This window comes from Megascapheus bottae, chromosome 1 (genome assembly GCF_031878675.1).
Source record: "Megascapheus bottae isolate mThoBot1 chromosome 1, mThoBot2.hap1, whole genome shotgun sequence".
In the NCBI taxonomy this organism is placed as follows: domain Eukaryota; kingdom Metazoa; phylum Chordata; class Mammalia; order Rodentia; family Geomyidae; genus Megascapheus; species Megascapheus bottae.
The window spans coordinates 26,962,412-26,980,812 of record NC_143509.1 but is presented as its reverse complement, the minus strand read 5'-3'; the positions used below and the strand labels follow the sequence as shown (position 1 = coordinate 26,980,812).

General features: G+C 56.8%; 1 protein-coding gene and 1 non-coding gene across 3 annotated transcripts; one reads left to right on the top strand and one right to left on the bottom strand.

The window, feature by feature from the left end:
• Nucleotides 1–659: 659 nt before the first annotated feature.
• Med16 (mediator complex subunit 16) lies at nucleotides 660–17,368 on the bottom strand. 2 transcript variants are annotated; one of them, XM_090339737.1, is made up of 15 exons: nucleotides 17,251–17,368; nucleotides 15,474–15,639; nucleotides 14,320–14,427; nucleotides 13,880–14,049; nucleotides 11,575–12,006; nucleotides 10,527–10,632; nucleotides 8,364–8,519; nucleotides 7,491–7,702; nucleotides 6,210–6,416; nucleotides 5,237–5,447; nucleotides 4,076–4,209; nucleotides 3,205–3,397; nucleotides 2,592–2,808; nucleotides 1,299–1,382; nucleotides 660–937 (listed from the first exon to the last, which is right to left on the bottom strand). In XM_090339737.1, the coding sequence occupies exons 1-15, from the start codon at nucleotides 17,326–17,328 to the stop codon at nucleotides 811–813; spliced, it is 2,601 nt and encodes an 866-aa protein (XP_090195863.1). In that variant the 5' UTR covers nucleotides 17,329–17,368; the 3' UTR covers nucleotides 660–810. The 2 variants fall into 2 exon arrangements, with proteins under 2 accessions (XP_090195863.1, XP_090195857.1); XM_090339731.1 differs by lacking the exon at nucleotides 17,251–17,368 and having other exon boundaries at nucleotides 15,474–15,635.
• A 309-nt stretch (nucleotides 17,369–17,677) lies between these two features.
• On the top strand, nucleotides 17,678–17,784 carry LOC150068608 (U6 spliceosomal RNA). Its single transcript, XR_016538623.1, has one exon. It is a non-coding gene; the product is annotated as a U6 spliceosomal RNA (small nuclear RNA).
• Nucleotides 17,785–18,401: the final 617 nt, after the last annotated feature.

Here is an 18,401-nt window from a genome sequence, read left to right as displayed (position 1 = left end):
CTCAGCCCATGCGGGCTCCCTGCCCCTGACACATGCTCAGTGCTCCATCCATGTGGGCATCCAAGGGGAACAGTGCTAAGGGCAAAGGCCACACAGAACCACAGGGACAACCAAGGCCTGAGGCACAGTTATTTATTCCGTCTAGCTCCCTCGGGCACTGGTGGGAGATCAAGGCAGGAGGCTCAAGTAGCCTCACCCCACGGCCCCCACCTCTGCCAGCGGACACAGCAGGGACGTTCTAGGTGTGCATACGTGTGTGTGTGTGTGTGTGTGTGTGTGTGTGTGTGTGTGTGTGTGTGTGTGAGAGAGTGGGTGCTGAGGTTTGAACTCAGGGTCTTGTGCTCCCACTTGGCTCTTTTGTTCGAGGTTGGTGCTCTACCGTTTTAGCCACAGCTCCACTTCCTGCTTTGGCTGGTTCATGAGAGCTGAGAGTCTCGTCAACTGTCTGCCTGGGCTGCCTTCAAACGCAATCCTCAGCCTTCTGAGTGGCGAGACTTCCAAGTTCGAGCCCTCAGCTTCTGGCTAACCAGGAACATTCAGGGCCACCACTGGGAGCCAAGGCGGAGGCCTGGACATACCTGCGGGTGACTGTAGGGGGCGCCTGGGCTCCAACTGAGACAGACAACACAACTGCAGGGCAGGGCTGAGCCCAGTCAGGCGCTTTACTGAGTCCCTCTGGCCTTGGCCAGTGACCACCAGGCCACTTGGCCATGCAAATAGCAGCACTGCACCAGACGTGGCCTTTGTCGGGGTGAGGGATGGCATCGTGGGCCTGGTGAGTCTATCCCCAGGGTGACCGGTATCCCCGTTTCAGGAGTAGCTTAGGGGTACCCTCCGCCACAGCCCTCCACACAGGCAGTTCTTTATCCACCGCTGCTCCCACTGCTTCACCGCTGTCGTGGTGTTGGGTGACTTGAGCATGGTGACACAGCCGCACCTGGGGGAGCCGAGGACAGCCGGCCCTGTACAGCAGTGTTCCTCTGGCCTGTTCCCCCCGCCTCTGGACTTTGCACTTGTTGTTCCCCTGCCCTGGGAATGCAGTTCCCCGCACCCAGGGCACCCCTGGCCATCCTGAGCAGGAGAGACGGCCCAGGGCTCCCTGGCTTGCTTGGCCACGCTGGGGCATGTGGCACTGGAGCCTGCGTCATGGCAGCCAAGGACGCCGAGCCGTCAATTCGCTGCCACACGGGGCTCCTGGATTTTTTTGGGGGGATGAGGCAGGACATGCAGGTTCCCCCCAAGATGCCTAGACACCTCAGAGCCCCAGGCTGCCCAGAGTCCAGAAGGGGGGTCCTCACCTGGTGCAGGCCTTGCACTCCTCGGTGGGGTAGGCGCCCAGGTGCAGCCTCCGCAGGTGGTCAATCTTGGGCTGGCCGGGTGCCCTGGGATGAGAGGAGACGGTGGAGGGATCAGCGTGGGGCTGCCACCCTCCACACCCCAGAGCGGCAACATGGCCACCATGCCCCGGGAGCCGGGTGTGCTGGCTCACGCCTGTCATCTACTCAAGAGGCTGAGATCTGAGGGTCACGGTTCAAAGCCAGCCCGGGCAGGAAAGCGTGTTAAGACTCATCTCTAGTGAACCACCAGAAAAGTGCAAGTGGTGCTGTGGCTCAAGGGGTAGAGCACTAGCCTTGAGCAAAAGAAGCTCAGGGACAGCGCCCAGGCCCTGATTTCAAGTCCCAAGACTGGCACACACATCAAAACCGTCAATCTGGGTGCCTGTGGCTCGTGTCTGTAATCCTAGACATACAGGAGGTTGAGATGTGGAGGACGAGGTTCAAAGCCAACCCTGGCAAAATAAAAAGACCCTAATCCTTCATCTCTAATTAACCAGTAAGATGCTGGACTGGAGGAGAGGTGTGGCTGTAAGTAGCAGAGAGCCAACTGTGAGAGGAAAAGCTTAACAACAACATGAGGCAGTGAGTTCACGCCCCGTACGAGTGTGCACTCACACTCACACACACACACACATGCGTGCACGTGAGGGTAGGGGCAGCTCAGTGTGTAGCCCTCACCTAATGGTGCAAGACCGAAGTCTATCTCTAGTGCTGCCAAATAAATAAAATGAAGGAAAATCACAATTATATGTGCAAACCACAGGCTGGAAGGCTTCAAAGCCCACTGAGAAGGTCAGAATTTTCTTTTTTCTTGCCAGTTCTGAGGTATGAACTCATGGCCTGTCACAGCTCACGCTCTACCACTTAAGCCATGCCTCCAGTCCCAGCTTTTTGCTGGTTGTTTGGAGGTAGTCTCGCAGACTCTTCTGCCCCGGCTGGCTTCGCATCTGGATCCTCTGATCTCAGCTTCCTCAGTTGCCAGGGTGAGAGGCGTGAGCCTCCAGCTCCTTTCTCTCAGCGCCACAGCTCAGGCAGGCTACGTTTGGGACGAGACTTGCTTCCACGCATGCTCAGCCCTGAAAGCTGCTGGAAGGAGGACCCTCAGGAGTCCTGGGTTCTGGGATAAGGTGACAGATCGTGGGGAACCTTCTCCAGAGACAGGCCAGGCTAAGGCCCAGGGCAGGCGTGACGGAGGGAGTGGCAGGGAGGGAAGAAGTACCCCAGAGCGAGCCTGGGCACAGGGGCAGCACATACCTGACCAGGCCGTCCAGCTGCAGGGTGGTGGCATTGCCAGGAAGTGGGGGTGCCCGGCCAAAGAACAGACGAAGCGGTTGCTTAGGCTGCAGGCGGCTCACCAGGCTGTCGCTGGCGGGCAGCCAGTCCAAGCTGGGCACCAGCAGCTGGCTGGGCAGTAAGCAGCATTCGTCCACCAGCGCCTCGTCAGGCTCACTAGCTGGGCCATCGTCCCGGCCTACAGGAAGGAGAAGGGGGGACCCCAAGTTCAGCAGCTTGCCAGGAATTCTGCCAATTGCGATCTGGAGGACTGAGTTTCCTTGGGGCTCCTGGCTCTATTTCGTATGGCTCTGCCCTGCCCTGGCTGGAACCCCGGGAAGGTGCTTTTCCAGGGCCCTAGTCTTTCCGCTGAGGAACAGGAAGCTGTTGAGCCCTGACTGGACACAGAAACTCAAGATATGCAGCATGGCTGTCCAGACATGTCTCACCCAGTAACCCAAGACACCTGGCACTGATGGCCAAGGATCGCCCGAGAGTCAAGACAGCTGTGTCTAACTGCAGGGCTTATACTTTGGTAGGGAGACATCCAGGACTTGGATTCTGGTGGGGAGATGGGAAGGAAGAGGCGCCTCACAGCAGATCCACAGTTTGGTGAGCAGGCGGAAGAGCAGGGACATGCTGTCCTGCGTGTCGGAGGTGGCGGTGTACACAGGCAGGCAGCTGGGCTTCAGCAGGCCCCAGATGCGGATGACAACCATCAGCTCTCGAAGCATGCCCAGGGAGGCCCCATCTCGCAGGAAGCTGTGGCCTGGTCGAAGCGGTGAGCCCTGGGCAGAGGTGGCTGGTGTGAGAACCAGCCATGACCGGCCCTTGGCTCTTCCCTGGAGTGGAGGGGTGGGGACAAGGGCTTCTAGCTCCTGGCCCCAGCGTCCCAGGGCCTGGGCTGAAAGACACCAGAGAGCACTGCTGGCCGGAACTCACGGGACTTGTGAGACCCCGGGGAAGCAAGGGACACACAGCCCACAAGGCAAATGGACATGTGTACCTGGGGGGTCTGGGGAGGGGAGGGGAGCAGGGGCGACCTGTCCTGTGTCCTCAAGCCTCAGCTAAAGTGAGGGATGAGCCAGGGGCTGCTGGCTCACACCTGTCACCCCAGCTACGCAGGAGGCTGAGATCTGAGGAGCAGGTTCAAAGCCAGGCCAGGCAGGAAAGTCTGCAAGACTCTTACTTCCCATTTACCACCAAAAAGCTGGAAGTGGAGCTGTGGCTCAAGTGGTAGAGTGCCAGTTTTGAACAACAACAACAAAAATGCTAAGGGACAGCATGCAGGCCCTGAGTTCAAGCCCCAAGACTGGCACGAGACAAACAAAATTGGTTGGGCATGGGAGAGAGATGAGGGAGGGATCAGAGGCAGAGTTGAGAGGCGTCAGGGACTGTGGGCAGGGCTTTGTGGAGAGGCCACAGGAGGAGGGGCTGGGGGCGGGCAGAGGAGGGCTGGACCGCACCTGGTTGGGCAGGCTGGCCAGCAGGTACAGCACAAAGTCGCCCACCCACTGCAGGAGCTGCTGCAGCGCCTGGAGCGTGCTCATGTCCAGCACGAACTCCTCCGTTTTGAGGTTGATCATGACCTTGTCGATGTCTGCAGGGAGACATGTGTGGGCGCTCAAGGTTGCCTGGGCCCTCCTGAGAGAGTGACGTGTGCAGTGCGCATGTGGACGGACTCAGCACCATGCCCCCACCCCCCACCCCGGCAACCTGTCCTCCAATCTGCCATGCGCTCAACTCGCCAAGGCCAGTGGCGGCGTGGCTGAGCTGATCGGGCTTTATGCACAGGCCCCACACCCACCTTGTATGGGCCCAGGGCCCTCTGCATAACTGGGTGCCTTTGCAGGGACTCTGAGGACCACGTGTCCCACCTTGAAGGGGAGCTCTACCTCCTGCAACTGTGAGCACCCCTGCCCCAGTATCTAGCAGACCCAGCGGACACCTGTCACGGCGATCTCAGAGGCGTCCTACTGAAATTATCACACGCAAGGGGGGTGTGGTGGCACACGCCCGTAGGTCATGAGGCTTGAACTCGGCCTAGGCGCTGTCCCAGAGCTCTGCAGCTCAAGGCTACCACCCTTCCCTTGAGCCAAGCCCCACTTCCCCTTTTCTAGAAGAGTCTCAGGTCCTTTTGTGCCCAGGTGGGCTTTGAACCTTCATCCTCAGATCTCAGCCTCCTGAGTAGCTAGGATTATAAGCGTGAGCCACCAAGCCCTGCTAGAAATATAGAAAAGTGACAGATGTGGTGTGGTGGTTCACACCTGGAATCCCAGCTTGGGTGGATGGTGGTTCGTGGCCAGCCCAGGCAGAAAGTTAGCAAAAGCCTATGACTGGGAACTGAGGAAATATGAGACCCTGTCTGAAAAATAAGGAAAGCACAAAAAGGGGTGGGTGTGTGTGTGTGTGTGTGCGCGCGCCTGCCTCAGGTGTTAAGAGTGCCTGCCCAGCAAGCACGAGCCTAAGTCAAAGCCCCAGTACCTCCCCCAAACAGGAGGAGGTGAGGGTCCACAGCTCCCGGGCTGTGTCGGGGGAGCCGGCTTTGGTGTACACTTTCCACCATGGGCCTGAATCCCTCCACAGCCAGGGATGACAGGGAGCGGACGCGGCCGGGCGGCACTCACCCACGTCAGTAATCTTGGCGCAGATCTCGGCCAGGCGGTCGCCGGGGCTCTTGTCGGGTGTGTTGAGGAAGTGCGGGCACAGCAGGGACTTGAGCGTGGAGCTGATGGCCATAAGGAAGAGCTTCGTGTGGTAGTCGCACACGCGGGTCACCGTGCACGGCGACAGCTTGCACAGGGAGGCCTTCATAGCCAGGATGCGCGTGGAGAGGACCTGGGGGGGCGGGCAGTGAGCGGGCAGCCAAGGCCACAGCGGGGCCTCTCCCTACATCCAGCTCAGCTGTGGGGAGGCCCATGCAATCAGTGGGTCTCCAAGTGTCCACATCGCTGAGGGAAGAAGGAAACTCAGCCCGGCAGGAAAGACAGTGTGAGACACTCCGGGGTTCCACACAGTTGGGGCTGTCAGTGGCAGGTGTCATTCTGGTCAGCTCTGGGCCTACCACACATAGGGCTTCTGTCCTTTAAGTCCTGCCTAAGAACCATGGTTTGGTTTGGTTTTGTTTCTTTGCACTGGTACTGGGACTTGAACTCAGGGCCTATGCTCTGTCCTTCAGCTTTTTTGTTCGGGTGGGTGGTAAGACTTGAACTCAAGGCCTAGGTACTGTCTCTGAGCTCAAGGCTAGCATTCTACCACTTTGAGCCACAACTCCACTTCTGGTTTTCTGGTGGTGGAGATAGGAGTCTCACAGACTTTTCTGTCTGGGCTGTCTTTGAACCACCATCCTTCCATCTCAGCTTCCTGAGTAGCTAGAATTATAGGCATGAGCCATTGGGGTCTAGCTGAGAACCACTTCTGATTGCATTGCTGGGTTTAGAACCCCGAGTTTCACACTCAGGGCCCCAGGACTTCCCCCACAGAAGCGTCCTCCAGGCCAGGTTTGAAACCTGGCAACTGGTTGGGGATCCATTGGTTCTCATGGCTGGGAGCCCACTCCCCCCCCCGCCCCCCCGCCTTTGTGGCCCGGGCAGAGCCCACCTGCTGCAGGGCGGGCTTCTGGCGCATGTACTCCTCATGCAGCTTCTCTACCAGGCTCTGCACCATGCCGGGCTGCACGTGCAGCAGGATATCCCACCAGTCGTAGCCCGTCACCATGCAGTACTCCAGCAGGAAGAGCAGGTGCTGCAGGCCCAGCTTGGCCTCCAGTGGGTGGCCCAGGGAGGGTGAGATCCGGAGCATGCTGAGCTGTGGGAGGCAGAGAGGCGAGATGGGGGTATGGGTGGGAGCGTGCGCCCCGCCTCCTGCCCTTGCCCTTCTGGGCCTGCCAGCCCTGTGGATGGCCATTTGAGTGGCTCAAGCAGAAGAGGACTTGGAGAAGCAAGGGCAGGGCTCCAAGTTCAAAGCTCAGGACCACCCAATGAGTGCCAGTGCTCTACCACTTAAGTCATAGCTCCACTTCCAGACTTGGTGATTCATTAAAGACTCTCACGAATTTTCCTGCCCTGGCTGGCTTTGAACCGTGATCTTCAGATCTAAGCCTCTTGAGTACTTAGGATTATAGGTGTGAGCCGCCAGTGCCCATTTAGAAAGGCAAGGAGGGGAGGTACAGCTCAAGTGGTAGAGCACTATCCTTGAGCAAAAAGCCAAGAGAGAGCCAGGAGTATGTATGGACTAGTGGTAGAGTGCTTGCCTAGCATGTCCCAAGCCCTGGGTTCAATTCCTTGATGCCACATACATAGAAAATACTAGAAGGGGTGCTGTGGCTCAAGTGGTAGAGCACTAGCCTTGAGAAAAACCCAAGGACAGTGCCCAGGCCCTGAGTTCAAGGCCAAGGACTGGAAAAACAAAAGCCAACAGAGAGAGTACAAGACTCTGAGTTCAAGGTGACAGTGTTGGCAGAAAGCCACCAGCAGTGCCAAGGTGTCTGCAGAGACCTCAGCAGACAAGAGTCCTGCCAGACAGAGATCTGCAGGGCTGGGCCATCTTACAGGCGGGCCACAGTGTACAGGGACCGGATGTGGACCTCTGGGGACCTGTGGGCTGTGGGGAGGGGCTGCTGCCTGTAGCACACAAGTGCATGGCACACACATGCTATTTGTCCTTTGCCCTAATGGCTCTCAGTGCACATCAGGCTCCCGTGTGGTATTACATGGGACACTGTGGCCTCTGTGACACGTGAGGTGTCCACCACAGTTGTCCCCTCTGATCCGGCGTAGTATACAGCAGGCTTGGAGGTCAGTGCCCACTGATGGGGCAGGGAGGGCTCAGGGCGCCCTCCCTCCCTCTGGAGCTCCACCTGCAGTCTGCTCTGGCACTCACCTTTCCGTGGTTGTCGATGCCCACGAGGGCCAGAGATGTCCAGGATAGCTGCATGGCCTTGAAGTGGACGGCGGGGCCTGTGGTGCGGGGGCGCTTGACAGCAGGCTCGTCCAAGGAGCGCGGGGCAGCGGAGCTGTAGAACACGGCCATGGTTTGCAGGGAGAGCCGGTGCACAATGTGGACACTGCCATCGTGGAATGCCAGTGCCAGCCCTGGGAATACAGGCATGGGGTCAGAGTGGAGGAAGAGCCCGTGCCAGGGGTCCCCTGCTCTTGTCCGTGGGGAAGAACAGCTGTGCTCCTCAGGACCTGAGACCCAAGGGGCTTCAGGCTCTAACCAGGTTCCTTGCAGCCAGCTTGGGCAGGGCCGATAGGCACCTCTAGGGGACAGGTGGAGAGGGCGCCCACTGGAGGGGCCCTGGAAACCCCTGGTCCAGGACCCAAGAACCTCACCGTGGCATGGACAAGACCAGAGGTCAGGAGAAGCTGCGCTGCCCGAGGCCTGGCAGCTCTTAGAACCGTAGAGCAAGCCACGTGGCACTGCATGACAACTGTCAGGGGCCGTCAACCCTCCCACTTGTCCCCTGAGAGCTAAATGACCAGCCAACAGCCATGCTGAGCTCTGCCAAGACTTCAGCAGGTAGGCCCTCTGGGGCTACAGATAAGGGCCCCCAGCCTCGGGCAGACTTTGACAAGTGTCCTTTTCAGTCACCAGGAAGCAAGTGAGCAAGCTCTGGGGAGGAGAGGGCCCGAGTCACGGTATGCTGCCATGACAGCAGAGTAAACCACGCCTCAGTCCTGGGAGCCCATCGCGCACGTGGGCGTGGCCATCAGGAGCCACGCTGGGACCACATTCCACACTCTCTCCGTGTACCGAGGCCAGGGTAGAACTGGGTGTCGCTGGCCACCTTGAGGTCAGTGTTGGTGAGTGAGATGGGCAGCTTGGGCAGTGCCACAGCCGACACACGGTCCAGGTCATTGGTGGCCGACAGGATACGCCATTTGAGGATCATGGGCTGTTTGTCACCAACTGGAACATTGGATAGGACAAGGTCAGACTGAAAGGTGGTAATAGTGCCAGTGCCCCAGCCCCCCCCCGTGTCCCCCCCCCCGGCCCTGACCCAAGAAGAGGACCCTGGCCTGGCCAATCAGAGGACTCCAGACCCACCTAGTGGGTTCAGGGTGGGCCAATGGGATTCAGTGCTGCAGTTTTATGCAAAGCAGGAGAGGGAGAACTGATGGACACGCCCTCCTGATTGGCCACAGGCTGACCTCAAGGCCATGCAGTCTGGATTCCCAGCTTGCCCTCACCCAGCTCAAGTAGGTTTTCTGTTTCTGGCCTAAAGTCTTAGGTGGAAGCCTGCCCACCAACAAGCCGTGGGGACCCCCACCCCCTCCCAGCATGATACAGGCCCATGAGGGACAGTCAGCTCAGGAACCTGTGCCCAGCCAGAAGCCAAAAGTCCCTAGAGTGATAGCCTGAGGCTGAGATAGAGCAGTGGCAGGAAGGGATGTGGGTTAGACCTCAAAGAGCTGTTGGGATCTGTTCACAGCGCCTGCCTGGCAACACGGGGAGTCCCTGCACCCACCCCACCCAAAATGGCCCAGAAGAAAATGTGCACTGTAGTTGAGATCACAGAGTGAGAGGCTATGGGAGGGGTCTGTCCTGTGGACATCTGTGTCTCATGGGGACAGTTACAGTAACAGACCCCAGCAGTAAGCTGGCAGCTGTGACAAAGCCCCACACAGCAGGCATCCAGGCTTCTAGATGACAGGGTTGTCACCTCTTTCCCCTCCAGAACACCAAGCTGAGGGTTGTCCCCGTGGGTGAGGGGGGCGGGGCTGGGCTGGAGGCAGGAACCAACGTCCCACCTGCACAGGACACAGACGACTGCCTGGGGACAAGGGTTGTGGCCATGAGGCAGGTGGCGTCATTGAGCCAGCTAAGCCTGGTGACTCACAGTCGGCTGTGGGAGGGCGGCCGTCTGGCAGCCACAATAGGCCATTGACGTAACCGCCCCCGCCGCGCAGGCCCCCACAGTGCAGGCCCCCCGCAGCGCAGGCCGCAGAGTCGGGAGGGCCTCTTGACACGGCTTCATTAGTGGCTTCCGATTCCTGCTCCTGAATGCTTGGCCACTCAAGGGCCCATTAGCGTTAATCAGCAGAAGGCCAAGCTGGCTTTCATCTGCTGCAAAACATCTCAGCAGGCAGCCGACAGGCAGGAGCTGGGCGGCCAGCCAGGGAAGGTGTCAGCTCTGGGGGTGCTGGGAGGGTTGGTCAGAGGAAGGACTAAAGGAGAGACTAGGGGTGGAAGGTCCTTGTTTAGCCAAAGCCAGTGAGTCCCCAGCCTCATCTTTCTCTCCAATCATAGTTTCACGATGACTTTTAGGACAAGTACTGCACTTCGGCCTGTGTATACTGCTGATCTTCCCTGTCACTGATTCATCTTGCTTCTGCCCACTGCTCTCCTGCCCCAGGACCTTTGCACCAAGTGTTCTGCCAGCTCCCCACTGTGATAGTGGTGAGGAAGATTACTTTTCCTCAAGTGGGCCAGGATGACAACAGCCTCTTCCGAACTTAAAGAGGAAGAACAGCTGAGATGCACACAAAAGTTAGCCCCCAGGGCAGGGGGCAGGGCTGGAAGCATAGCCTAGTAGAGCATGGTAGAGTGCTTGCCTAGCTTGCACAAATCCCTGGGGTCTATTCCTGGCTACCACATATACAGAAAAAGCTGGAAGTGGTGCTGTGGCTCAAGTGGTAAAGCACTAGCATTGAGAAAGCCCCAAGGATAGTGCTCAGGCCCTGAGTTCAGGCCTTAGGACTGGCAAAAAAAAAAAAAAAAAAAAAAAAAAAGCAGGGGGCAACAGGGTATTTGCCTAACATGCCCAAAGCTCCATGGCCGAAATTCCCCACGTGCCCTCTGAAAGGCAGGTGGGGGCTCCTGTGACTCCACGAGAGACTCACCCTCCCACGGAGACTCATCCACTCACAAGAAACTCACCCAAGGGAGACCAGACCCTTGCCTGCAGACACTTACCCACAGGAGAGATCTGCTGGAAGATGTTGTTCACAGGAAGCCCCTCCTTCCGCAGGGACCAGCACTCCACCAGGCTGCTTGTCTGGCTGGATGCACACAGGAGCACCTGGAGGGCAGCGCAGTAAGAACCAGGGCCCAGCCATCCATGTCTGCCCAGAGCCCTGGGTACTCACAGTAGCTCTGTCCTGCACGCACCCCGCAAGCCCCCTATCACAGGCCCGCCATGGAGTCCAGCCTGCTCTGTGCTAGCCCACCCAAGTCCAGTGATAGAGGCTGTACTGGCAGTGGACATCAGCATGGAGGGCCGCTGCCTGGTGGAGGTGTGGGGGGAAGGAGAGGAAGCACGACAAGAGTTCATGAGAACAATGAACCCAGCAAAGCTGGAGGCAGTGAGTATTGGCCCATCTGGATCCCAGAACCTATGGCTATGTGATTTCACCTGACGGAGTGGACACGGAGAAGCCATCAAGCCAGGCATGGTGGCTCACGCCTGTAATCCTAGCTACTCAGGAGGCTGAGATCTGAGGGTTATGGTTTAAAGCCATGAGACTCATCTCCAATGAACCACTAAAAAGCTGAAAAGGTGCCAGGTGCTGGTGGTTTATGGCTGTAATCTTAACTACTCAGAAGGCTGAGATCTGAGGATCGTGGTTCAAAGCCTGCCTGGGCAGAAAAGTCCCCATGAGACTCTTTATTTTTTTTTGGTGGATCATGGGGCTTGAACTGGGCCTGGTGTTGTCCCTGAGCTCTTCAGCTCCAGGCTACCACCCTACTCTTGAGCCATAGCCCCACTTCCCCTTTTCTAGAGATTAATTGGAGATAAGAATCTCAGTTCCTTTTGTGCCCAGGCTGGCTTTGAACTCTGATCCTCAGATCTCAGCCTCCTCAGTACCTAGGATTACAGGTGTGAGCCACCCCACCACACTGGCTCCCAGAGACTCTTATCGACAAGTAACTACTCAAAAACTACAAGTTGCACTTTGGCTCACGTGGTAGAGTGGCCCCCGGAAGCAGAGGCAGCCAGGCCACCCCGGCTCCCGTGACTCACCTGCTCCGACATGTCTCGGGCCAGGAACTTGAGGTGCGTGATGGCGGGGAATTTGTCCTTGCGGTTGACGTCGGTGGTGCAGCGCATGAAGAGCGAGGGCAGGATCTCCGTGTCGATGCGGCACTTCTCGCTCACCACGCTCACGCACACCTTGTAGAACTGCACAGGCGACGTGCTGCTGCCATCCGCCGTGGCCACCACGATGTTGCCGCCGCCGGTGAAGGCGATGTCGGCCAGCGCCACGCGGCCTCGCAGCCGACACAGGCTCTCGGTGGACGTCAGCACCTGCCCGTTGGGCTTGAGCAGAGACACGGTGACCAGGCCGCTGACCGTGACCGCGATCCAGCCCTCCATGGGCTTGCCGCCAAACAGCGTGAGTGACGGCGAGAACTTGACACGGGAGAACTTCTCCCCGAAGCTGGATGCGCCCGACTGCACGGAGAGAGGGGTGAGGGGGACACTTTTCAGGGTGTGCTTCCAGGACCCAGAGCTGTACCCACATAAAACTTCCAGGCATTGCTGGGCACTGGTGACTCACCCCAGTCATCCTGGCTACACAAGAGGCTGAGATCTGAGGATCGAGGTTCAAAGCCAGCCCAGGCAGGAAAGCCCATGAGACTCTTATCTCCAATGAACCACCAGAAAACTGGAAGGGGTACTGTGGCTCAGATGGTAGAGCATTAGCATGGAGCTGAAGAGCTCAGGGATAGTGCCCAGGCCAAGAGTTCAAACCCCACGAGTAACCAAAAAATAAATAAACATAATAGTTTAAAAAAAAAAAAAAGAAAAAGAAAAAAGGAAACAAAACTCCAGGCAGGAATGTGGGAGAGGGCAGCAAGTGTGAAGCTGAGCTCAGAGGATGTGAGAACCCCAGGAGAACTGGGAAGGGAGCCACAGTCTCCTCTTCTGGAAGATGGGAACAGTGACATTTACACTTCCACGGTAAGGATCACATGGGATCGCATACATACAACACACTAAGAACTTTTCCTGGGCCTTGTGGTTTCTAGTTCCCTGGGGTGAAACCTGCTGCTTCCACCTCAGTGGCCAGGAGAAGACAAGCAACACACAGGAGGTACACAAGGGGGCTGAGTTGTATGCACTAAAATGGCACTGTAAGAACAGGTGGGGGGCTGGGAGTTTGGCCTAGTGGTAGAGTGGTTCAATTCCTCAGTACCACTACATAGAAAAAGCCAGAAGTGGTGCTGTGGCTCAAATGGCAGAAAGCCCAAGGTCTGTGTTCAGGCCCTGAGTTGAAGGCCCAGGTAGGGACTGGGGACTGTTTGTTGGGGGCCTGCACTTTGTAGACTCCTAGGGTTCTATGAGGCACCAGATACATCCTTAGCTACTCTTCCGGCTGTTTTTCTTTGGTGCTAGATCTGGGGCTTCAACTCAAGGCTGGTTCTCTACCACTTGAGCCACAGCTCCAGCCTGTCCAGGGTCCCAGTTCTCTAAATATGTTACTGTGGAAACTGGAAGCATCTTTACAGAGCCACCTGCCCCAGCCTAAGGCCTCACGTCCTGGCCTATCCCACCCTGGCAGCTGTGGCATGATGTGAGCTCCTAGCCTTGCGTTTGTTTTGTTTTGTTTTTGGCCAGTCCTGGGGCTTGAACTCAGGGCCTGAGCACTGTCCTTGGACTTTCTCAAGGCTAGAGCTCTACGACTCGAGCCTCAGCACCTCTTCCGGCTTTTTTCTATGGATGTGGTACTAAGGAATTGAACCCTGGTCTTCGTGCATGCTAGGCAAGCACTTTAACCACTAGGCCAAACTCTTGGCCCCTCAATCTGTGAATTCTTGTCTTATACCCACTCAAGACATGAACACACCTTTGTACCCCTTGTCCCTGAGCAGAACCAGGGTGGCTGAGCTTCTGAGCGCCAGCTGGGCCCAGGTACCTTTGGCAGTCACATGTGGCCACTCTCCTGCCTGCCTGCCTGGCCTCTTGTCCCTCTGCATTTGCCTGGTTGTGGCATGCACACAGTTTATCCCCGTACCCCTTCTACCTGTGTACCACTCCCCCATTACCCAAGAGCTGGGCCCTGAATCAGACATCCCAATGCTGCCCACCTAGGGAAGCCCACCATCCTGCCTCTGAATGGACAGATCCGTGCATGCCACAGCCCAGCTCGGATGCTAGAACAGCAGAGATGGCCGTATGACCAAAAGCATCATCACTGCAAGGGCAGGCCCAGCACAGCCCCCTGCCTCAAACAGCCTTACATGGTAAGTTTTCACCTACACGCGCACACAGGCTGCCGGGTGGCTGTGTGGGGCACACACTCCTGTCCACCTCACCCGCTCACCTTTTCCACGTGCAGAGCCAGCTTCACACCGTTGTGCAGCCAGGACAGGGCCACGATGGGGTCCCCCTCCACCAGGCTGCCCACTGAGCTCCCCCAGCTATTGGCCAAGTGGTCCGCCATGCTCCAGCACTTGATCTGCCCATCAGCATCAGCTGACAGGAGGCGGGAGCCTGCGGGGACAGAGTGCGTCACAAATCCCACACTGGGTGTGGGCAGCTGTGCATAGAGTGTGTCAGGTCGAGAAGGGCCAGTCCTGTGCAGTGGTCACGAATGGAGCATTTGGGGGCACAAGACCCACTGGGGAAGTGACTGTGAATACAACAGTGTCACATGGCAGCGGGGACACACAGTGACAATGCTCATAGGTCTGACAGGGAAAGACAGTGTGCTCTGGGATTTGGAGTGGAGGGTACTGGGTGACAGAGACCCTGGCCCCTCACCTGACTGGTCCCACTCCAGGCAGGTGATGACCTCGCTGTGGCCTGAGCTGACAGAGTGCACGTCCCACGGGTGCTCCGTGTCCAGGATGTGGATCATGCGAGCCAGGTCTGCAGGGGATAGGTGTTCTCAGCCTGGGCTGGCATACAATTTCCTCACAGTGATGGAGGCCACCCGGGCTCCTGCAAGCCTGGAAGCTGCACCACCAGTGTGGCTGCAGCCATGGTTTAAAAAGAGATAGACAGGGGTCGGGAGTATGGTCTAATGGTAGTGCTCGCCTAGCATGCACAGAGACCCAGGTTTGATTCCTCGGTACCACATATACAGAAAAGGCCGAAAGTGGCACTGTGGCTCAAGTGGCAGAGTGCTAGCCTTGAGGAACCTCAAGAATAGTGCCTGGGCCCTGAGTTCAAGCCCCAACACTGGCAATAAATAAATAAATGAGACATAGAGAGACAGAGAAACAGAGAGACAGAAAGGCTGGGTGCTAGTGGCTCATGCCTGTAAAGGCTGAGATGAGGATTGAGGATCAATAGTCAGCTCAGGCAGGAAAGTCTGAGACTCTTATCTCCAATGAACCAGCAAAAAGCTAGAAGTGGAGCTGTGGCTCAAGCAGTAACTTAGCTGTGAATGAAAAAGCTCAAAGATGGCGCTCAGGTCCTACGTTTATGCTCCAGCAACACACTACAGTACTGGCATGCACACACACGTGTGCACACACAAAGCAGGGAGGTGTCGAGGGGGAGGTAGTGAAGGAAAGAGACACAGAAGTTGAACTGGAAGAGAATGACCCTGACAAGAAGAGTAGGTGTTTCTGCACTGGGTCATAGCTCTTCATTGCCCTGATTTTCTGTGCTTCTCCAATTCCTGGTAAGGAGTGCATATTAGCAGAACAATGGCAAGCTGGGCACAGCCGACACACGCCTCTTTTGGGCAAAGCCATCATGACACACTTGCTCTGGAAACTTGGGGCATAAGAGGTACAGCCTTTGCGTGGTCCCCACCGCACCACCATAGCCCTGTCCACCTGCACAGAGCTATTCTCCCACGTGCCATGTATCTGGCGAGGGAGGGCACTGGCAGGTGCAGGCCACCTTGCCAGATCAAGACCCAGCCTGGGTGGCACGTCCAGCAGCAGAGGGGCAGGGGGACAGACCCTGGTCATCGTTGCGGAGGTCTGTGGTAAAGGCAATGAGATTGCGGCAGGACCAGGCACAGGCCAGGGGCACAGAAGGACAGTAGGTATTCTTGGGCCATTTCTCCCATTCGCAGACATAGGCCAGATCCATCATGCCCACGGCACCAAGGACGGTCCCCGGATCCTGGGGGAGGAAGGTGTGGCTTAGCAACAGGAAAGCCTTCCCCCCAACCTCATTAGTCTGAGGGAGAGGGGGAGAACTGCAGTTCTGAGCTTTTAACAGTACTGGGGTTTGAACACAAGGCCTTACACTGGCTAAAAAAGCATTCTACTACATTAGCCATGCCCCAGTTTCTTTTTTTTTTAGGTTGTTGTGTCAGTTAGGGCTTGAACTCTGGGCCTGAGTGCTGTTCTTAAGCTCCTCAGCTCAAGTCTAGCACTCTACTACTTTGAACCACAGAGCTCCAGTTTTTTGGTTGTTAACCGGAGAAAAGAGTATCACAGATATTCCTGCCCTGCCTGGCTTTGAACCATGAACCTCAGATCTCATGATCCTCCTGAGTAGTTACGATTACAGCATGGGCCTGTAAACCAAGCTTATGCTTTTTGCTTGTTTTTGTGGCTCATGGGACTTGAACTCTGCCATGGGTGCTGTCCCTGAGCTCTTCAGCTCAAGGCTACTACCCTACCCTTGAGCCAAGCCCCACTTCCAGTTTTAATTGGAGATAAGAGTCTCAGGTCTTTTTGTGCCCAGGCTGGCTTTGAACCTTGATCCTCAGATCTCAGCCTCCTGAGTAGCTAGGATGACAGGCGTGAGCCACTGCTTGTTTTTATGTGAGAATTTTTTTTTGGGGGGGAGGAGAAAAGTCTTCGCTATGTTGCCCACGTTGCCCCCAAGCTCCTGCAATCAAGAGAACCCACTTTCTTTGCCAGGCATGGTGGCTGAGATCTAAGGATCACAGTTCAAAGCCAGCCACAGGGCGTGAAGATTCCTGAGACTCTTCTCTCCCATTAACTATCAGAACATGGGGAGTGGCGCTGTGGGCTTCAAAGCGGTAGAGAGTTAGCCCTGAGTTGAAAACGCTCAGGGGCAGGGCCCAGACCCAGGGTTCGAGCCCCATCACCGACGGGGGGGGGCATAAAACCGCCTCCCGGGCTGTTCCTGCATGAGCTGGCTTTGAAGCTCGGTCCTCTGAGCTCAGCCTCCAGAACAGCTAGGCTTCCCGGGCCGGCCGCAGCAGCCATGGGGCCGCAGGTTGAACACACAGAGGGGCCCCGACGTGACTTGGCGTGGAGGCCAATGGCGGACGGAGGGAGTGTGGGGCCCGCGGGAACAGCGAGCGCGAAGGCCGAGTGCAGGAAACGGGGGCCTCGCGGACTTCCACCTGAGTGGGGGAAAGCTGAGGCGCGGTGACTTACTTAGGTCCCAGCAATCCCTTCTGATGGAGGCCCGGGTGACCACGGCGGTGCAGGCGGGAAAGGAGGAGGAGGACGACGACGACGACCCCGCCCCGGAGCCCCGAAGCCCCGCCCCCAGCGCCCTAGGCCGAACCGCGATCCACAGGCTCCGCCCCGGACTTACCGGAACCCCCGCCAGCCGCAGGCTTCACCCGGAGTTCCCCAGCTAGGCCCCGCCCCTCGAGCGCTCCGGGACGGCTTCCCAGCATCCTTTGCTCCCAGTCCCGCCCTCTGACCCCACAGGCCCCGCCCCCAAGTCCTGCGGAACCAGCGAGGCTCCGAGCAGCGGCGCACGCCGTCCGGAGGCCGTCCGAGATTCTCGCGACCCCTTACACACCTGACTGGCCCGGGCGCCCAGCCGAGTAGGAGGCCGTGGGCCACATTCACCATAGCGCCCCGCCTCCGGCGCCGCCATCTTTTCAGATTCAACAAGTTTCCCGGGGTTACCCCTCTTACCCCCCCCCCCCAGCCTTTCGCTCTGACTTCTGGGATAGCAATCGGCTCTGGCTCCGCCCCATTCCGGAGTACATTTGCATATAGGTATTCCCAGCATCCCCTGGAGCTAGAGATGAAATGATTAAAAAGAAAAAAAACACCGGTCATTTGTCAACTCTAATCAGGAACTTAACATTTGATTGCGTGGTATGTGACACTATGACTCATTGACGAGATAGGGAAATTGCTAGGACCAAACTACAGTCACCCTTAGTGTAAAGAACAGTGGCTTCAGCACTATAAATAGTGAATGGAACCCCCTTGCATTCGTGCTCGCTTCGGCAGCACATATACTAAAATTGGAACGATACAGAGAAGATTAGCATGGCCCCTACGCAAGGATGACACGCAAATTCGTGAAGCGTTCCATATTTTGCTCCCTTTCCCACTTGCAAGATTCAGAAAAATAAGTGTCCTGATTTGAAATCTTTGTTCCAAACGCCCAGACCCAGCTCGTCTTCTACATGTGTGGCCATACTGGTTTTCTTTTTTTTTTTCCTGTTTATTCTCTAGAGCTGCTTGAGCAGCTCACATTTGGATGAGTGAAGTTTTTTGTTTCTATGGTTTCGTGTTTTTTTTTTCCTTGACATCTGGTCCCAAGGTGGTTTTTTAAATGGAGGGTCTTTTCAGGTTGAAATGTCTCCAGAATTCCGTCTCTCTGAACAGGCGAAGCATTGTTGCAGAACTCTGTCCAACCTGGGTTGGGTGACTATTGAGAAAAGTACTGCCTTAAGGCCTGAGGACAGTAAAGTTCTGGGGGTCGGTGCTCTGGGGTCTATCTTCATCTCCAACACTTCCTGGCTACAGGGACTTCACACTTAATGTCTGTTTTTATTCTTATTTTTTTTAATTTTTGGTGCCGGTAATGGAGCTTCAGCTCAGGTCCTGGGCACTGTTCCTTAGCTTGAGCCACAGCTCCACTTCTAGCTGTTTTGTAGGTTCATTGGAAATAAAGAGTCTCAAAGACTTTCCTGCTCAGCCTGGCTTTCAATC